This window comes from Equus asinus, chromosome 1 (assembly GCF_041296235.1).
Source record: "Equus asinus isolate D_3611 breed Donkey chromosome 1, EquAss-T2T_v2, whole genome shotgun sequence".
In the NCBI taxonomy this organism is placed as follows: domain Eukaryota; kingdom Metazoa; phylum Chordata; class Mammalia; order Perissodactyla; family Equidae; genus Equus; species Equus asinus.
In genome coordinates this window covers 183254787-183271270 of record NC_091790.1, presented here as the reverse complement: position 1 = coordinate 183271270, position 16484 = coordinate 183254787, and the positions used below count along the sequence as shown (strand labels likewise).

The 16484-nt window shown below is 43.4% G+C and overlaps 1 protein-coding gene across 4 annotated transcripts in view; it reads right to left on the bottom strand.

The window, feature by feature from the left end:
- Window positions 1-6500: 6500 nt before the first annotated feature.
- Window positions 6501-16484, bottom strand: part of GARIN1A (golgi associated RAB2 interactor 1A) — a 29778-nt gene continuing 19794 nt past the window's right edge. For 2 of the 4 annotated variants that reach the window (XM_014854294.3, XM_070512935.1), the window contains exons 3-5: window positions 15933-16182; window positions 14292-14410; window positions 10096-10462 (exon numbers count right to left, since the gene is read on the bottom strand). In XM_014854294.3, the coding sequence (XP_014709780.3) occupies window positions 10264-10462; window positions 14292-14410; window positions 15933-16182 (568 nt within the window). In that variant the 3' untranslated portion in view covers window positions 10096-10263. Of the gene's footprint in view, window positions 10463-14291; window positions 14411-15932; window positions 16183-16484 lie in introns of all 4 variants that reach the window. The other 2 variants (XM_014854295.3, XM_070512931.1) reach the window with 2 other exon arrangements.

Here is a 16484-nt window from a genome sequence, read left to right as displayed (position 1 = left end):
GCTTGGCAGGTGCACACCCGATCCACTGGAGTCCCGGCTGCGATGTGGCGCCGCCTGGTGGCAGTTATCGGCTCTGTTTATATAGGCACGTGAAAGAATCCGGGTCTTTGGCGTGAGCCGGCCCCTTGGTTTAGCAACTAGACTGGCCCGAGACTGCAACCAAAGGTCTCAGTGATGACGGGAATGGGCAGGGTGGAGACTGACGCCTGTGAGAACAGGCCTGGAGGCCATTGCCCTACTGCCCTCTGGCCTTGGAGAATCACAAGCTGCCCAAAGCTCATGCTGACCTGTTTTGGGCTTTACTTTTCTCATCCGAGGAGTATAGTCCGTAATAACAGCTATCCCACACAATTATGAGAATTAGGTTAGATTGTAGATGTGGAGACACTTTTATAAAAATGCAAAGCATTTACAAATGGAATATCCTGAGTATGCATGTGTGACAGTCTCGTACTACTAGTTGTAATGTTCTTGCCTCTAGACATGGCCTTTGAATGGCGGTGAGGGGAGGGATGGAAGTGATGGAAATTCCTTTCCTTCTTTGTGCAAGCCAATGTGCTTAATGGGAGGTTTTAGGGGTTATAAAACCAATTTAGAAGAAACTGTCTATGAGTATTTCTTTGTATGGATACATGGTGTGTTTCCAGTTACTGTTGCAACTAACATCCAAAACAATGTTTTGTTTGGGCACAATTAAAAATTTTGGTGATATTTTAATTTTAAAAATCCCTATCCCCAATGGGGAAATTGATTTATCCTAAGTCAGGCAGGAAACAGAGACAGAGTGAACACCAGAACTGCCCACTCTCAGAATATCTCTAGATTGTTGTATTTCTGGTCGTTTCCATTCAAGTTATAGTTCCTGTAAGTGGCCTTGGCCTTAATAATTCTAATTTTCATTTTAAATGCTCATTTTATGAAGCTTTACCACTCTCAGTGGTTGTTTCCCTCTTTTGAAACCATAGTCTTGGATTTCTCAAGATTGATCTCTTATGGGCTTTTTGTTGTGTTTTTTTCAAAGCATGATAAAAAAGACTCTATTTTGGTGGGGGACTATCACAATAGGTGTCGGGACCAGTGCGATGGGACGTTGCCGTGGGGAAGAGAGATTGGACTCAACACTGAATACAGCCTGGGTGAGTGGGGCTTTACAGCCATGGGGCAGGGTGGGCGTCAGCAGATGGAAAATTACTGGGGAAACATCAGGGGTCAGGGGATTCTGGCTAAACTGACCTAAAAGAATTCTTGCTGAAAATGAGACCGTTGTCTTTTGTTGTTTTCTAAATCAGTGGCCTGTGGTTCCGAGAGTTCCTTAGTGAATCCCTTGGTAACCCCAGGGTACAGGTCAGGACCGCTCATTTCTACATGGTCAGTGTCCCCAGCCCTCTGCTTCCCCTTCCTGCTGTCACATCAGCACAACTGGAGTCTTCATTGACCAGCTGTTGATTATTTTTCTCAAGACATACAAGGGCATTTGGGAAGCTTTAATCTCATTTTCATCACACATTTTAAGTGGGTCCATCTTGGTATTATTCCTTGAGGACATTTTCTCTTTTCTCTGAATCCCATTTCAGAGACTTTAAGATGCATTCTTATATTATTTTTGCAAATGTCATGTCCTGGTGGGCTCTAGTTGACTCTGGATAACAATGTTTTGCTTATTTTCTCTTTTAAATGATGTATTTATTGGCCCTTAAAAGCTTTACCAATCCCTTATGTGGTGGTATTTTCATCTAAGAAATAGTCTCTTGGAAATCAATTTCAGTGATACATCCATTCAGCAAAGGCCGTAGTTTATTCCCTTGTTTGGGGGGAGGAACAATGTGGGGCAGCCAGAGCTAGCTATGGCAGAAATGGATTTATTTAACAACACATAATTGGGTGTCCTGTAGGAAGCAGGCACTGGAGGCTACACAGACAAATAAGACACCTGTGGCTGCCGTGTTTGCTTACACAGCACCCACTTTTCTGGGAACAGTACCACACCAATTAGACTTCATGGTTGTAAGAACAGGAAGTGGCAAGCCAACCTACACCAAAGGGAATTTATTGGAAACCTACCTGGGGGGGGCGTCTTGACACAACTGAAAGTTAAAGGAATCAGGCTGGGGGGATTTTTGGTTCTTGGTAGGAACCAAAAGAGGTGCAATAAGCTGGATGGAAGCTTGGCTGTCACACAGCCGGAACTGCCTGGTCGGGATGCTGCCCACACTGCCACAGCTTCACGGGGATGAGTGACACCCCTGCTCATGATTTAAATTCAGGAGGGAGCATCCAGTTAGCCAAGTCCATACCATGGACCTGAAGGGTTAGGGGATGGAATGGTTACTGGATCTAGGAAAGAGGACATTGACTAGAAGAGGCTGCCATGACAGGAGCAGCTTTTCTTCTGTCACGGGAAACAGCTAACCTTCCATGACTACAAGAGAGGCAATAACTGTCTTGACTCCATTCTCCTCTCTCTCTCTGATCTTCTGCTGGGACCTCCCACTGGCCAAACCTACCTGGAAACCAGAGGGCCTTTGATATAGCCTCTACGGATCAGCTTGAAGAAGAGGCAGGAACTGAAGGAGTTCTGGGGCACAGAGAGGGTGGCAAAGGGAGAATGGATTTGGGGGGGAAAAGGAAGATGACTGGCACAGGTAGGCACAGGGTCCAAACTAGGATTCCTGGGACACTGAATGTTAGATGGAAAAATACAAGGACAGAGAACACGGTGGAGACTTATTTGTGCCAGTGACCATGTCCCAAACAGACCATAAGTTAAATCCAAGTCGTACATCCTTGGTGCTGCCCTGTGCCTGTCCTTTCCAAGCCTGTTTCTTCAACTGTCTCCGATTCTGTGAGCCATCCTCAAATGAACAGGAAGGTACGGAACCCAAGCTCTTTCTGCCTAAGAGTCATTCCTGTCGCTTGCAACTGAAGAACTCTGATACAGAAATTGGGACTAGAGAGTGGATGGTAGGGAGTTTATTATCCTAACAAGATGGAATAGAATGCAGCAAGATTCCACCAATATTCTTGGGTGGGAACTCAACTGTCAATGGTTCACAGCTAATTAAATTATCGTGTGTTAATAACTAGGACCATCTGGCTACAGAGGGTATCTGGGGAATAGGTGGCCGCTGCCTTAGGACAGTATAAGGGTAAGAAGAATTGCAGGACTGGGGTAGGATGGGAGCTTCTGATGATACCGAATAATTTGAAGAGAACAAAAAATGAAGAGAAAAAACTCAGATTTGGTTCTTTGGATTGTTGAATTACGCAGGCTGTTGAAGTCACAGCTTCAATTGAAAAGCGAGGCACAGTGAAACAGAGGGAAACTCTAAATGGAACCGAGACAGCTGAGGAGCCTCGGAAGACCCAAACCCTAAATCCTTCTGAAAACTCCCCACTGCCATCTCTTGTGAGAGGAAGCCTTCCCCTCTTGCAGGAGGATACTAAAAACTCCCCTCAGTGTTAGTAGGCTAGTAACCAGAACTCACTTCCATGATGCCTGGGGGGTGTGGGTAAATCAGTGTAGGAAACAAGGCAGGGAAGAGAAAGTATTTACCCAGGAAAATATCTTGTAGAAATCGGACAATTTATACAGTATCTGTAAAGTCTGGGAATATTTATTAGGATAAATTTTAAGGCACGCCATCAAGGAGGAAGAACATAATTTTAGGTCTGATTTTACTGATATGGGGGCTCTTACCAGAGATTACGTAATGACCGTGCTATTTCTCACAGCTCTGTATGTTTCCAATAGTTCGCTGTGTTGGGCTAAAGTGAACCTGGATTCAACCTGGTTCACATTCAAGAACAATGAGAGGCCAGAAATTCCTTGCTGGGATGTAGAAAAGGAATTCAAAGGCTTTGGGAGACAAGGATGCTAACTTGGAACTATCACGTTCCTGTTGCCATCCTCGCCCAACTCTGTCCTCTGAGAAGACCCTGAATGCCTGCACATCTTCAATGTTTTGAGAAAGCACTAGAATGTTTAATAGGCTCTCTCCAAGCCAGTAAATGGGCTTCGTGATCTCAGTGGAGAAGAGGACTCTGGGGAAGAGTCAAGGAGCTTCTGCACAGTCAAGCTAGGTAATCAGAGCCGAGAATGCTTTAACCTTTCGAAAAGTGTGTCTGTAGTGAATTAATCAAGGGTGCCTTGGGGACATTTTTCATGCCTGCTGACTGCTTGCACATTGTGAAGTTTACCTCCTCTAGGAGGAAGCCTGACCTTACTTCCCAGCCTCCTTTTCAGCTGAGGTGCATCCTGTAACCCAAGCAGACATACCTGCATGAGACATTGACTTTGGAGCAAGCAACATAAGGAAGATGGCACTGCGTGGAGTCTCGTTTTCCTGGGTCAGGTGGCAGTAGAAGTGTCTGAGTTGAGAAGACAGTGACGGCAGACTCCTGGCCCAGGGTCACGAGTGGGAGCTGTGCAAGGGCAGTTGCAACAGTCGGAGAGTGGGGTTTTTGTTGGAGGAGTCCTGCAGTGTGGTTGGGCTATTGGTCCTTCTCCTGGTTGTGTAAGACTTCAAGTCATTTTTCTCTTGCCTTTCTGGAGAGTGTGTCAGCTACTGGATAGCTTTTAAAACGTTCATTCTATGCTTGAACTAGTTAGAGTTGTTTTTGTTGTTTTGGGTTTCTTTTTGAGGAAGATTAGCTCTGAGCTAACATTTGCCACCAATCCTCCTCTTTTTTTTTTTTTCCTTTTTGCTGGGGGAGATGGCCCTGAGCTAACATCTATGCCCATCTTCCTCTATTTTATATGTGGGACGCCTGCCACAGCATGGCTTGATAAGCGGTACATAGGTCCACGCCCAGGATCCAAACCGGTGAACCCTGGGCCACTGAAGCGGAGTGTGTGAACTTAACCGCTGCACCACTGGGCCAGCCCCGAGATTTGGTTGTTGACAACCAAAAACTCAGGACTGATTTAGGGTCTCTAGGAATAGAATTGATAGGCAATGACTAAGGTCATTTGTATCATGAAAAGAATGCCAGCTCTGATGATAAGGTTAGAGAATCACGGCTGCTCACCACTTCTCAGTCCTCAGGTAATGCTCAGACCCAGAGCCCCTCAAATGAAGGGAAGGCCGGGACCCTTAACCAAGGACCCAATAAACACTGTGGAGCACCTTCTAGGAACCATTCTCTTAGGCATCCCCAGAGACCTTAGGCCATTTACAGTGATAACGTGTGCTCATAAAAGGGAAATACATGAACTTTCAGGGACCATGGGCTATTGACTCTGAGTTAACACCAATAGGGGGTTAACCCAGAATGCTACTGTGTAGCCTGCCAGTCAGAATGGAATCCCTCAGACACAGTGTTGAACGAAAAAACTGTTTCAAAGGAACACACAAAGTATAGCACCATCTGTTTAAACACTTCGTCCCTATGCTGAAACATGCATGTGTGCAAAACAACCTACAAACCACTCGAAGACAGATAGATAGATAGATAGATAGATAGATAGATAGATAGATAGATAGAGATAGAGATACAGATATATAGATAGATATAGAGATACAGATAGAGATACATGCTATATTCAGAGAGAGATAGATATAGATATATAATTTTTTAAAACATGGAAATTATAAACAGCAAATTCAGCATAATAATCATTCCTGGGTTTGAGGGATTGCGGACTCAACCAAGGAGGGTGACAGAGAGTCCTCAGCTGGACTGCCAGTATTTCTTTTCACAAACTGCATAGTGAGATACAAGTGTCTCCTGCATAATTTTTACTTTATTTTAAATTTTTAATTATTTTCATCAAAATTTTACATGAACATAGTTTATAAAGTCAAGCAGTTCTCGAGGCTTATTATCAAAAATAGCAGCCGCTTGTCCATACACTCTTCATCCTCATGTTCATTTCTCAGAAATAACTACTTTAAACTTTTTTAGATATTTCTTTGAACAGTTATCTTCAAATCTCTCAACGACACACTTATATTGCTATTTCTTGATTTTTCAGTTTTGGGTATTAACTATTGATTTCCAGTTATGGAAGATGATAATCTAATCTTCATCTCCCTCCTCTCCCACCCATTCCCGCCCTCCCCCGCCAACAACTGTCCTTCATCCATCCTCCAAATATAGTTCTTGTTATCTTTGATTAAATCTATATTCCATGTTTAAGTATTATGAATAATCATAAAGTATATACTTGACATATTCTTTTTTGTACAACTTTTCCTCTTGGAGTTAATAATTTGTCACCTTTTTGTTTGCTTGGTTTTGTATACCTATTCCTAATACACCCCTAAATTCTGCCATATGTGTAACTCTAAACATATGAGGCATCCCACCAATTTGACCTTTGTGAAGATGTATTTAGCAGAGTCCCCTCTTTGCTCCAATAAGCCCTGACTGCTATGCTGTCATTGTGGGCTCTCCCTTCAGCATCCTCTTTCTGAGTTTACTTCATTTTAACAGAGTACGTCCTTCAGGAGTTTGCTAAGAAAGAGTTGTACGAAAAAATTTCATAACTAGCATGTCTGAAGTTTGGAGATTTTAATACCGAAGGGTGGAAACAATTCCACCAGGGCCAACAAAAATCATTCCACTGAATGAAAACCGAGCCTGATGCTGCCATTTTGGGCTCCTCTTGCCATTAGGGGAACATAGTGCTTATGTATAAAAGGGGGTTCTGGAGCGGTTAGGAGTGGACTGACTCTTACTGAAGGCAAAAAGAGTTGCTTCTACAAGGTGGGGGCAAGGAGGAGTAGGAATGGAACCCAGATAATCCCTGAGATGCCTCTTTATAGCACCTGCTTAGTTAACAGAAGAGCACATGACTCTATACGTGCAAGACCATCAGTCCTTGGGTTTTCCAGGAATGAAGGTTTGTGGTCTCCCTACCAGGATAAGAACCCCAACCAGCTGAGGCGCTGGTCAGAGCAAAGAGTATATGGAATGGGTTGTAGAGGAAGGGAGTCATAAACACTGCCTTGTCACCAAGATTCAGAAACAAGAACTAAATCTCCCACTCACATTTCTTTCTTTGCAGTAATATATACAATTTAAATTACTCCTTCTCTCATTTTTGTACATAAGGTATGTTTGTGGCTATTCAATTAACCATTTGGTCTAGAAGCTCTGGAATATGAAGGCAAGGGATCAACAAACCAGGGGACGAATGGACAGGCCCAGTGAACCCAGATTTGGAAATGGATGCAGTAACTGAGGAAGTTTCATGTTTTCTCTGTAAAGAGATCTTTTCCCCCAAAATAGAGGTATAATGTTAGTAGGAGATTACTTTTAATAGTGAAAAAAGTTGTAGAATAAGAGTGTATGTGGGTTTGGACAGTGTCAGAGAACCCAGGTCTCATGAAGGATGGCAAGGAGAAACAATTCTCCAAAGAAAATGACTGAGCAAGCCAGCAGAGTGACTTACCACAATCCCAAAGGAGCTCAAAGCAGACAATGAGTTGCAGCGGGTCAAAGCAAGACAGTTCGTTACTAACACAGCAAACAGCAGGAGCATCAGCATCGTGATACCAGCAGCCCTGACCCCAAGTCCCTCAGGGCAACACAATGGGCCCAGATGAGGGCCATGCACACAGTGGATGCATACAGCTAAGGAAGCCAGGGCTGAGGGCTCAACAAACTGTAACCAAACAGTAACTAAACCAGCACCCTCTCCCCGAGAGCATGTGGTCGTAAGGTAGTCATGCAGTAGTCACCTTGACCTACTTAATTGCCTATGTGACTAGCTACAGAAACAGCTCCAGGTCAGAGGACAATCAGGCCTTGAAATCTGACATACTTAGCAAGGACGTGCAGAGGTGCCTGAGGCCCATGGCAGAGTGCCTCTTCCAACAGAGAACAAAGAGTCAGCCTGTGACAGACATTTGTTATCAGCCGCCAGACATTCATTCCCCATGTTGTTGTTTTGTAATACCCCTCCATTTCCTTTGCTGAAACAACCCAGCCTGCTGCAGGGTTTGATGAGATGGTCAATTAGCCACTCCTACCTGAATCCCCAGAGCTGTTCTAAGACTGGCTCTTCAGCTGTCCCTTTGATCCTGTGAGCAAACCCCTATCCTTCCAATCAATTCTTTTTGATTTAAATTAGAGCTTTTCTTACTGGATTGGCCATCAAAGAACTCTAACTAATATAAAATGGTATCTATTCTCAAAGTGTTCATAGTCCCATGGAGGAGATAGACACGTAAACAAATAAGTACAATGATGTGAGAAATGCTATAATACAGGCATGCAGGGTACCGTGGTAGCATGGAAGAACTCCATCAGTAAGGGCAAGTATCATGAAAACAATAGTAGAAAATACAAGGAAAGTTATTTGGGTAAAGTGAAGGATATGCGACATCCTTGCAGTATTTAAATACATGTGCATTACAGAAACCACCAGAACTTGGGTATGGTGGGAACCTGAGGTTTAAGGGGAGCAGTGGCCAGTGAAGAAGCTGGAGAAATAGGCTTGGTCATTTATATCAAAGAGTTTGGTTTTATCAAAGGGAAGCTATAGTCAGATTTATGTTTCAGAAAGACTGCTCTATTAGAGGTATGGAAAGAAAATGCATTGGGAAGAAATCAGAGAGCCACCAAGAGTACAGACTTTGGAGTTAGACAGACTGGGTTCAGTTCCCAGCTCTGCTACTTACTACCTCAATGACCTTAAGCAAGTTCTTGAACCTCTCTATGGCTCAGGTTCATCATCTGGAAAATGTGATAATAAGAATATCTACCTCCCAATGAGTTGTGTGGATTAAGCGACCTTTATAAAGTCTGAGCATAGTGCTTGGCACATAAAAGTGTCCAATCAAGTCAGCTATTATTGTTATAATGATGACGGAGTCTGGGAGACCAATTGAGGTTATCACAATAGTCTAAAGAGAGTTGATGGAAGCTTAAACCAAGACAATAGAAGTGGAGGTGGAGATCTCTTAAATGTTTTAAACACACCTTATTAGTAGAATGATTTACCATTCATACAGGGAAACTTTTGAGAGTGGAATGGGTACATTTTAATAATGACACTAGGACAACAGGCATAACTTGGGAAGTATGGTCACCCTTCACATTAGCCTCTTCTAAGTTCAGCTTCTAGATGTCTCTCACCAGCAACAATAATGCTCACCATATTTGATTGTGACATGGGGAAAGGAAATTTGTTTTGTTAGTATTTTTATTGGAGGCAGGAGGAAACCCACGAACATTAGGTGTCCTCTCAGCTTAGATATCTTTTCTGACCCAATAGGATTTACTGCTCAGCCCAACTGCGCATGTACAAGGGGAGGGTAGTTATATTCTTTCTCCCTCCATCAATATATTTCCTACAGTGTGAAAACACGTCCTTCCAGCCTTTATTTGCAGACCAAGTAGCTCAAACATCATGGCAACCTTAATGGCCTTTCTGTGTCTCCAAAATAGGGTTCGGTATCCCTCCCATACCTTTCCTAAAGGCATGTAACTGTCCATCTGTCTTGTTCTCTCTAATATACCCAGCATTGAGCACAGTGTCTGGCACCTAGCAGGAGCTCAATAAATACTTATTGAATGTTGTGGTAGTATCCTCCAAGTAAATATTCCCCACTTGTCCGGAGGTTGGCCAAAGCTCCTGCCCCATCCCTGATACACACAGACACTGCGCTTCCAGTTTGCTTTCATCAGGTCCTGAGTAGGAAGAGTCAATTAGGACTTTCATTGATGGGTGGTCACCATCTTCCTTACCAGAAGCCATGTCTTCCTTAGCAACCAAAGTTTGCACGGCCCAGGGTGAGTCTTTATAGCTTTACCCTAACACAGGGAGTGGGGTGATAAAGACTCAATTTCTTGCACGAGGTAAGCGGGCAACACAAAGGTGTCTTCCAGTTGGTCACTAGCATTCTCAGGATTTCTTTCACTTTGGGCTTGTAGCAGCCCAGCCCGGTCCCCCACCCTACCCCTCTGAAAGAGGAAGCTGGATTTCTCCCTAGGCCCTTTCCTCTGGACTAGCTTTCTTGGCTGCTTTAGGGTTTCAATTGAGCAGAGACAGAACGTTTTTCCCACTTATTTTCACAAGGAGTGATCTGCTGCTCCTAATCATTCCTTGCCCAGCCTGGAGCCCCCACGGCACAGCCGACAGCAATTAAAGACTTACTTGGAGGTTTATTGGTGGAAGGACAGAAGCACTTTGTTATAAACACCATCTTACCTCTCCCATGGTAATTTGGCCCACAGTGGGAAAACAGCATTATAGGAGGTTGTAGCAAGTGCACTGAATGAAGCCAGGGAACAGCACCCCATTTTGGCTAAGTGTCAGGGTCCCAAAAAGTTCTGTCCTAGGGAACTGGCTACAGGAGTCTGAAAGAAGTGCTCATCTGGATTGTCTTGTTCCCAGAGGCTGTGACTCAAGACCGCTCTCATGGGTACATTCATATTGATCGGAGAAACCACAGGCGAGAGTGTCTTGTGGCAGCTGTCGGAATTGTCTACTTCAGTGGCAGGATCGGTGTTTCTGTTGGAGCCCAGGAATTTTGAAATCATTGAAAGCAATAGAAGAAAAAGAAGATATTGTTAAAAATCTAATTTAAAAACTGTTTTCTAATTATGTCTTTCCAGTACGAATGCCTCGAACGCAGATGTGAATATGGAAATGATGGGCAGTGACAATACGTATATAGGATATGACGTATCTAAGAGTGACTCGAGGAGAGAAAGCCAAGCAGGAGTGAGGCCGGAGCTAAGGCCTGCTCTGCTGAAGTCAAACAGACACTCTCCAGCTCTTAAGCGTTGCTTTTATTTGTTGAGAACCTAACGCATCATGACTCAAAGACAAAATCGGAACCCACTGGATCTGCCTGATGCCCACTATAACCTGCCAGGCATCAACCTAAGGGCAAAGAAAACAGTTCTTCAAAAGAATAGCAACTTAAAAAAAAAAAAATCACAGCCACTTATTCTGTCTAGAAAAACACACAGTGTAGCTAAAATGTTTTTTAAAATTTTGATTCCAAGTGAAATACGTATTTATTTTAAATGAAAAAAATAGAAACCATAAAACAGCACCAAAAAGAAAATAAAAATCACTCACACTGTAACTATTCAGACACAACTGCAGTGAGGTTTTTCTTTAAGTGAAAATATTTTTAGAATTATTTAGCTAGACTAGCAATATGGCCAAATAATCTAAAAACCTCTTTGCTACAAAACACCTAGAAATGCTGGATAAAATATAAAAAGCATAATTTTAAATGCATTGTTGAACTCACAAAAAGTAAAGAAAAATCCCAGGGGCCAAAAATTAAAGACCAGCAAAGTGAATGTGAGCAGAAACCGGCGCTGCCCGAGGGACTTGCCAGTCTTGGTCACCCAGGGCAGGGGTTTTCATGGGCATGTGACACAGGAGATAAGGTCTTGGGCCCAGGCTAGGTGTGGTGTTAAGTGAGGTTTTTGCATAAATCCAGGACTTTCAAAACTGCATTCTTGGCAAAAAGATACACCAGAAAGCAATCCACACGAGACAGCAAGCTCATCTACATTCACCCGGATCCTAGGTCAAAAGGAAAGTCTCTTCTGAAATTTCTTATCTTTGGGCCTGTCCTCATGCTAGTTTGAAGTCTGAAACGAAATGGTCCAAGAACTCCCAAGCTGAGAAATGAACATAAACAACTTCTCTTGAGCCAGTAATATCTCCGAGGCACCTGACAGAAGCAAACTTAACAATGGTTCTTTGGAGGCCTTCCCCCTCCCTTCCTATAAGTTAGGCCAATATGAGTCCCACGTTTGAGATGAAGATCTGTTTGAGATGAGCTAAAGACAGCTCCAAGACCCACGTGATATCAGTATCTGCATGAGAGGAAGCAGGCAGAAACAGGGTATCTGATGTATCTAAAAACCGGAGCGCTCCTAAATTTCCCACAGTCCCTCAGTGGTGAGTGCCGGTGGCGAATTTAAGAAGAGAGCTGGAAGTTAAGTGTGAGGGGTCAGCGATGAAGTCTGAAGGGACTGGAGCGGTCTATGCCTCATGAACTCTCCAAACCATCAGAACACTCTCCCTTGCAGGACACAGCTTCAAGCTAAGGAAAAAACCACTGGAGATTGAATTCAAATTGAGTAAGATAGAAGCAAAGGAAAGAGAAAGGTCAGCTAAAGATAAGAGAGAGGAACACGACCCGGGAGGGCCGTAAACACTTCACAAAACGACACAAGAGGGAGCTCTAGAGCTGGAACCAGAAAGCTACCCTGAGGAGTGCCTCCACCCCAAAGGTTCAGGAAAACCATTTCAGGTAAAAAGCAGCATCAGTAAAGGATCATAATCAAACGCCACACAAAATTATATGAGAAAGAAAGAGGATATGAGGCATAATATATCCATAGAGCACATAAAATAAATCCATGAAGGCACATGAAAAAGATGTGCCTACAAAACGAAAAGAAACTGCTACTTAGCATTTCAAAAGGAGCCAAAAGAAACTAAGAAAATGAAAGAATACATGAAAGACCAATAGAAGTCAGAATTTAAAAGATTTATAGAGGAAGTGATAAAGCTGAGAAAAGCATTAGACATTTTCAGGAAACAACAATTATTTCCAAAACGAAGCCTTAAACTATAAACAACACAAGAGCAAAGAAAGCAGATAATGCCTTAAGAGAGAGAAAAGGCTAAAGGGAAGAGAGTTTAAAGAATACAAAAGAAAGAGAAAGTGACAGATCTCGTAGATGGGCAAAGATGATCCAACATACAAACCATAGGAGCACCCAAAGAAGAAAATTTTACATTGTATTTCAAGAAAACTATCCTGGAACTGAAAAAAAGAAAAGACTGGAAAGTACATATAAGGCACCCCATGAGCTGGGAGAACTGACCCAGCATGACCAGCACTGGGATGCTGCCCTAGGGCGAGGCCATAAAAGCTTCGGGAGAGAGGATGTGTGCAGAGTTCTTTTTATAGAGCTGCTGCCTCTTCCCCCTGAAACTGAAAGAAAGGGGCTTCTGGGCCCACCCAGAGAGCTTGAGCTGTGGTCCCTGGGGCAGGGAGACCCAGTAGGTGGGGGCACAACTCCTGCCCAGAAAACATGGAGGACGGTAGATATGGGAGAAGGGGTTTCTTTGGTGGTGGAGTGAAGAGGAGTTGCCTCTGTGTTCATAAGGCATGGTCCTCCTCTCCAGTGGCCAAAGTGTGAGAGGTCATTTCCCGAGGACCAGATGTGGGCTGTATCAGAGACAGAGAGAGAGCCAGCCTGGAGCCACTGTAAGCCCTACCCAAGAGGACTCCCTTAAAGAGTAACGGGTCTCTGACAAGCAGGGCCTGGGTGGCACGGATGCCTGCAGAGCCAGGGCCTGAGGAGGGGTGGTGGCCACACGCAAGGAAGGTGTCACAGCATCACCAGAGTTGCAGTTGGGGGTGGGGGAGCGGCAGATGGAGGGCTTCAAAGAACCCAAGAACGCTCATAAGAGGGAAAAAGTCAACTTTAAACATGCGAACAGAAAGAGCGGAGTGACAACCCAGTCCCCACTATGAAAGGTCATCTTAACATGGGGCCAGACTGAGAGAAGGGAGAAGACGTGATCAGGGCAGAGATTTGATAATTTTCAGGCACTAGATATTTTACTTTCAGAATTGATGCTACTTTTGCAATTTAAAGGGACCAAAGGACCTTTTATGTTCTAAGAGGGAGCCCACATGCTATGGGGCCTGCCCAGAACCGGCTTTTTATCCAGGGGCAAGAGGAAAATTCCTCCCACTGAAAAAATTATAAAGAGAAGACAAAAATAAATTTGCATTTTGGTGATAACCTACAGGTTGTAGTTGTTCAACATACTGGATACATGATCTTGTTTGGGGTTTCTATCACTTGTTACAGAAAGAGTCTGATACAGTTACTTAGTAAATTAGTAAAACTTTGTAGCCAGCAGTGGTCTCCCTTTTGGGTTACTGTCTAGTCTGTCCATTTTACAGAAGAGATAGATGAGGCAAAGAGAACTCGGGCTTTTCTCTTACCCCAGGGACCTTTGTGAGCTGGGGTTGGAGATAGTCAATAGGATCTAACTCCATGAGCCTGCTTTATTAGCATACCCTTCTTTGAATCAATTTCTTCCTCCCTTTTATTGAGCATCTTCCATATGAAAACACTGGGGTTTACCTAGGAAATATTCAGATCAATCAGCCACAGACCCTGTTTTCAAGGACAGGCTTACAACAAAATTAAGGGGAAAAGTCACATGCATACATGTCTAGAATAAAAAGAAGGAACTGAGATAGGTTGGCAAGGGTGTCGCTGACCCCACCCAGGCCTGTTTGCTGCGGGAAGGGATGCTGGGACTGCCTGCATGGAAGACCCACCTGTCTGCTAGGAGCTGGGACCTTCCTGCGAGATGTGAGAAACTGCCACTGGTCTGCTCGGCTGCCAACAGCATGAAGCTTTCACTGGGCTGGGAGGATGATGGGAGGCTGCTTTCTGGCTGGATGGAGAAATGGACAGTCAGATGACGAGGTCTGCTCCCTGATAGTTCTTGGCCTCTTTGGGCCAGAACCTTGAAGGCCCTCACTTGAGTCTTCCAGCCTACCCCTGGGGACCTGTTCCTCAGACATTAAGCCCCAGAATCATCATACCAAAAACGAGGCCCCTAGAAGGATCACCTCCTCTCTCTGATGGGCTGCTGTGACTACCTCACCCAGAACACAAGATCTGAACATTAAGAACCAGTGCAGGAGAGCTCCGCAAGCTGACTTTGGAAGTCAGTGATCGCATACCTAAAGCATACAACTTATACGAGAGGGGGAAAGTGTTTGGATTCTGAAATCTGAAGGTTTTAGGCAATCTAATCTATCAAGCTTTTCCTTCCTGTGCTTCTACCCTCAGCAGGTCCTGGAAAAGCCTTCTATGTGTCAAAAGAAAAAAACGTCTTAAATAAACTGAAAGGGAAAAGCAAATCCTTGGGGGAAATATTTGTGAAAACTTGTGATTAAAGGGTTAAAATTCTTGATGTATAGAAAGCTTTATTTTACAAATAGATTTAGAAAAACACAAGGCTGCCAACAGAAAAACGGCCAACACAACAATGCAAAACAACCATGTAATCATGTTCAAACTTGTTGAAAATGAAAGAGAGCCCACCTTTTTAGCTATCATATTAGAAAATCTGTTAAAATTTATCCTTCTCAATTGTGATCAGGATTCAGTGACACAGACACTCATATTATTGGAGAAAGTATAATTTGGTATGAACTTTCTGGAAATAATCTGGCAATATGTATCGAGAGCCTTAAAAATGTTCACACTCTTTGAATTCTGTTTCTAAAAATCTATTCTGAGAAGACAATCAGAAATGTGGACAATACACATACATGCTTGTTTTTAGCATCATGTATAATAATGAAAAGTTAGAAACAACTCTGAACGTCTGATGTTAGAAGAATGGTGAAGTAAATTTTAATTGATTAATACAAGAGAATAGCATGAAATTATCAAAATGATGTGTATGAAGAGCTTTCAAAAGAAATGGAAAAGTGCTTATGATATAACCTAAACTGAAAAAAGCAACATTCATAAATGTCCTTAATGTCCTCGAATATATAAATTAAAAATTAAGTTAAAATGAAAGACGAGAAGGAGATATGCCAAAATGTTCCAAGTGATTGCTTGGGGCTGGAGAGAAGTGAGGGTGATTTTTCTGTTATTTTCTCGTTTTCCTCAGTGAGCATTATTCCTTTATAGTACTGAAAAAAAATCGGCAAAAACCAGAAAACAATTTTTATGTGAGTTAAGTACTTTACCGCTCATTTTTGGGAAAACGAAATTAATTTGCTTTTTATGCTTGTAGACCTCAATTGGGTGTGTGCATATCGTGGACCCTTGAAAATGAAGTCTGCTCGTGCCCCCCCAACAGTGGACTTTAATATCCATCAGTCCTCACGAGGCTTGATCAGATGCCTCTGATTCCCCCAACTCTCTACGGATCTTGGTGAGAGGGCCCCACTTACTGTTGTTCCGGTGGAGCTGCTGGACATCTTGGGCACTAGGCAGTGAGTGAACTGGATTCTTGGGTCTTTGGTGGTGATGGACAGACCTTGCTGCAGAATTTTCACCAGGCGGATCCAGAATTGAAACACTGCCTCTGGGTGTTCTTCGTGGAGCTTCAGGTAGTAGATCTTTTCAGTCACTGTCCTAACCCTCAGGATGCGTTGGAGCCGGTCACAGATTCGTAGCTCCACATACTTCAGAGGGAGAATCCTGGACACAATCAAGAAATTCCCACAGCAGAGAAGCCCATGATTTTAATCAGTCAGGTGCCTACCTAGACCTTGGCTCAACCTCACTAGGCTCCCACCTCTGCTTGGGGGATGCCCAAGGGAGAAAGCTCGTGGTCTGAGAGTGGGAATGATTACTAAGACCAACTCTTCTTTAAGTTCCAGGGCCTTAGTTATTAAAGAATCTGCCCACATCAATAGCAATGGCTGGTAGTCAACATATAATATCTCATTTAATCATCACAACAACCCTTTGATGAAGGAAAGATAAGTATTATTAATTCC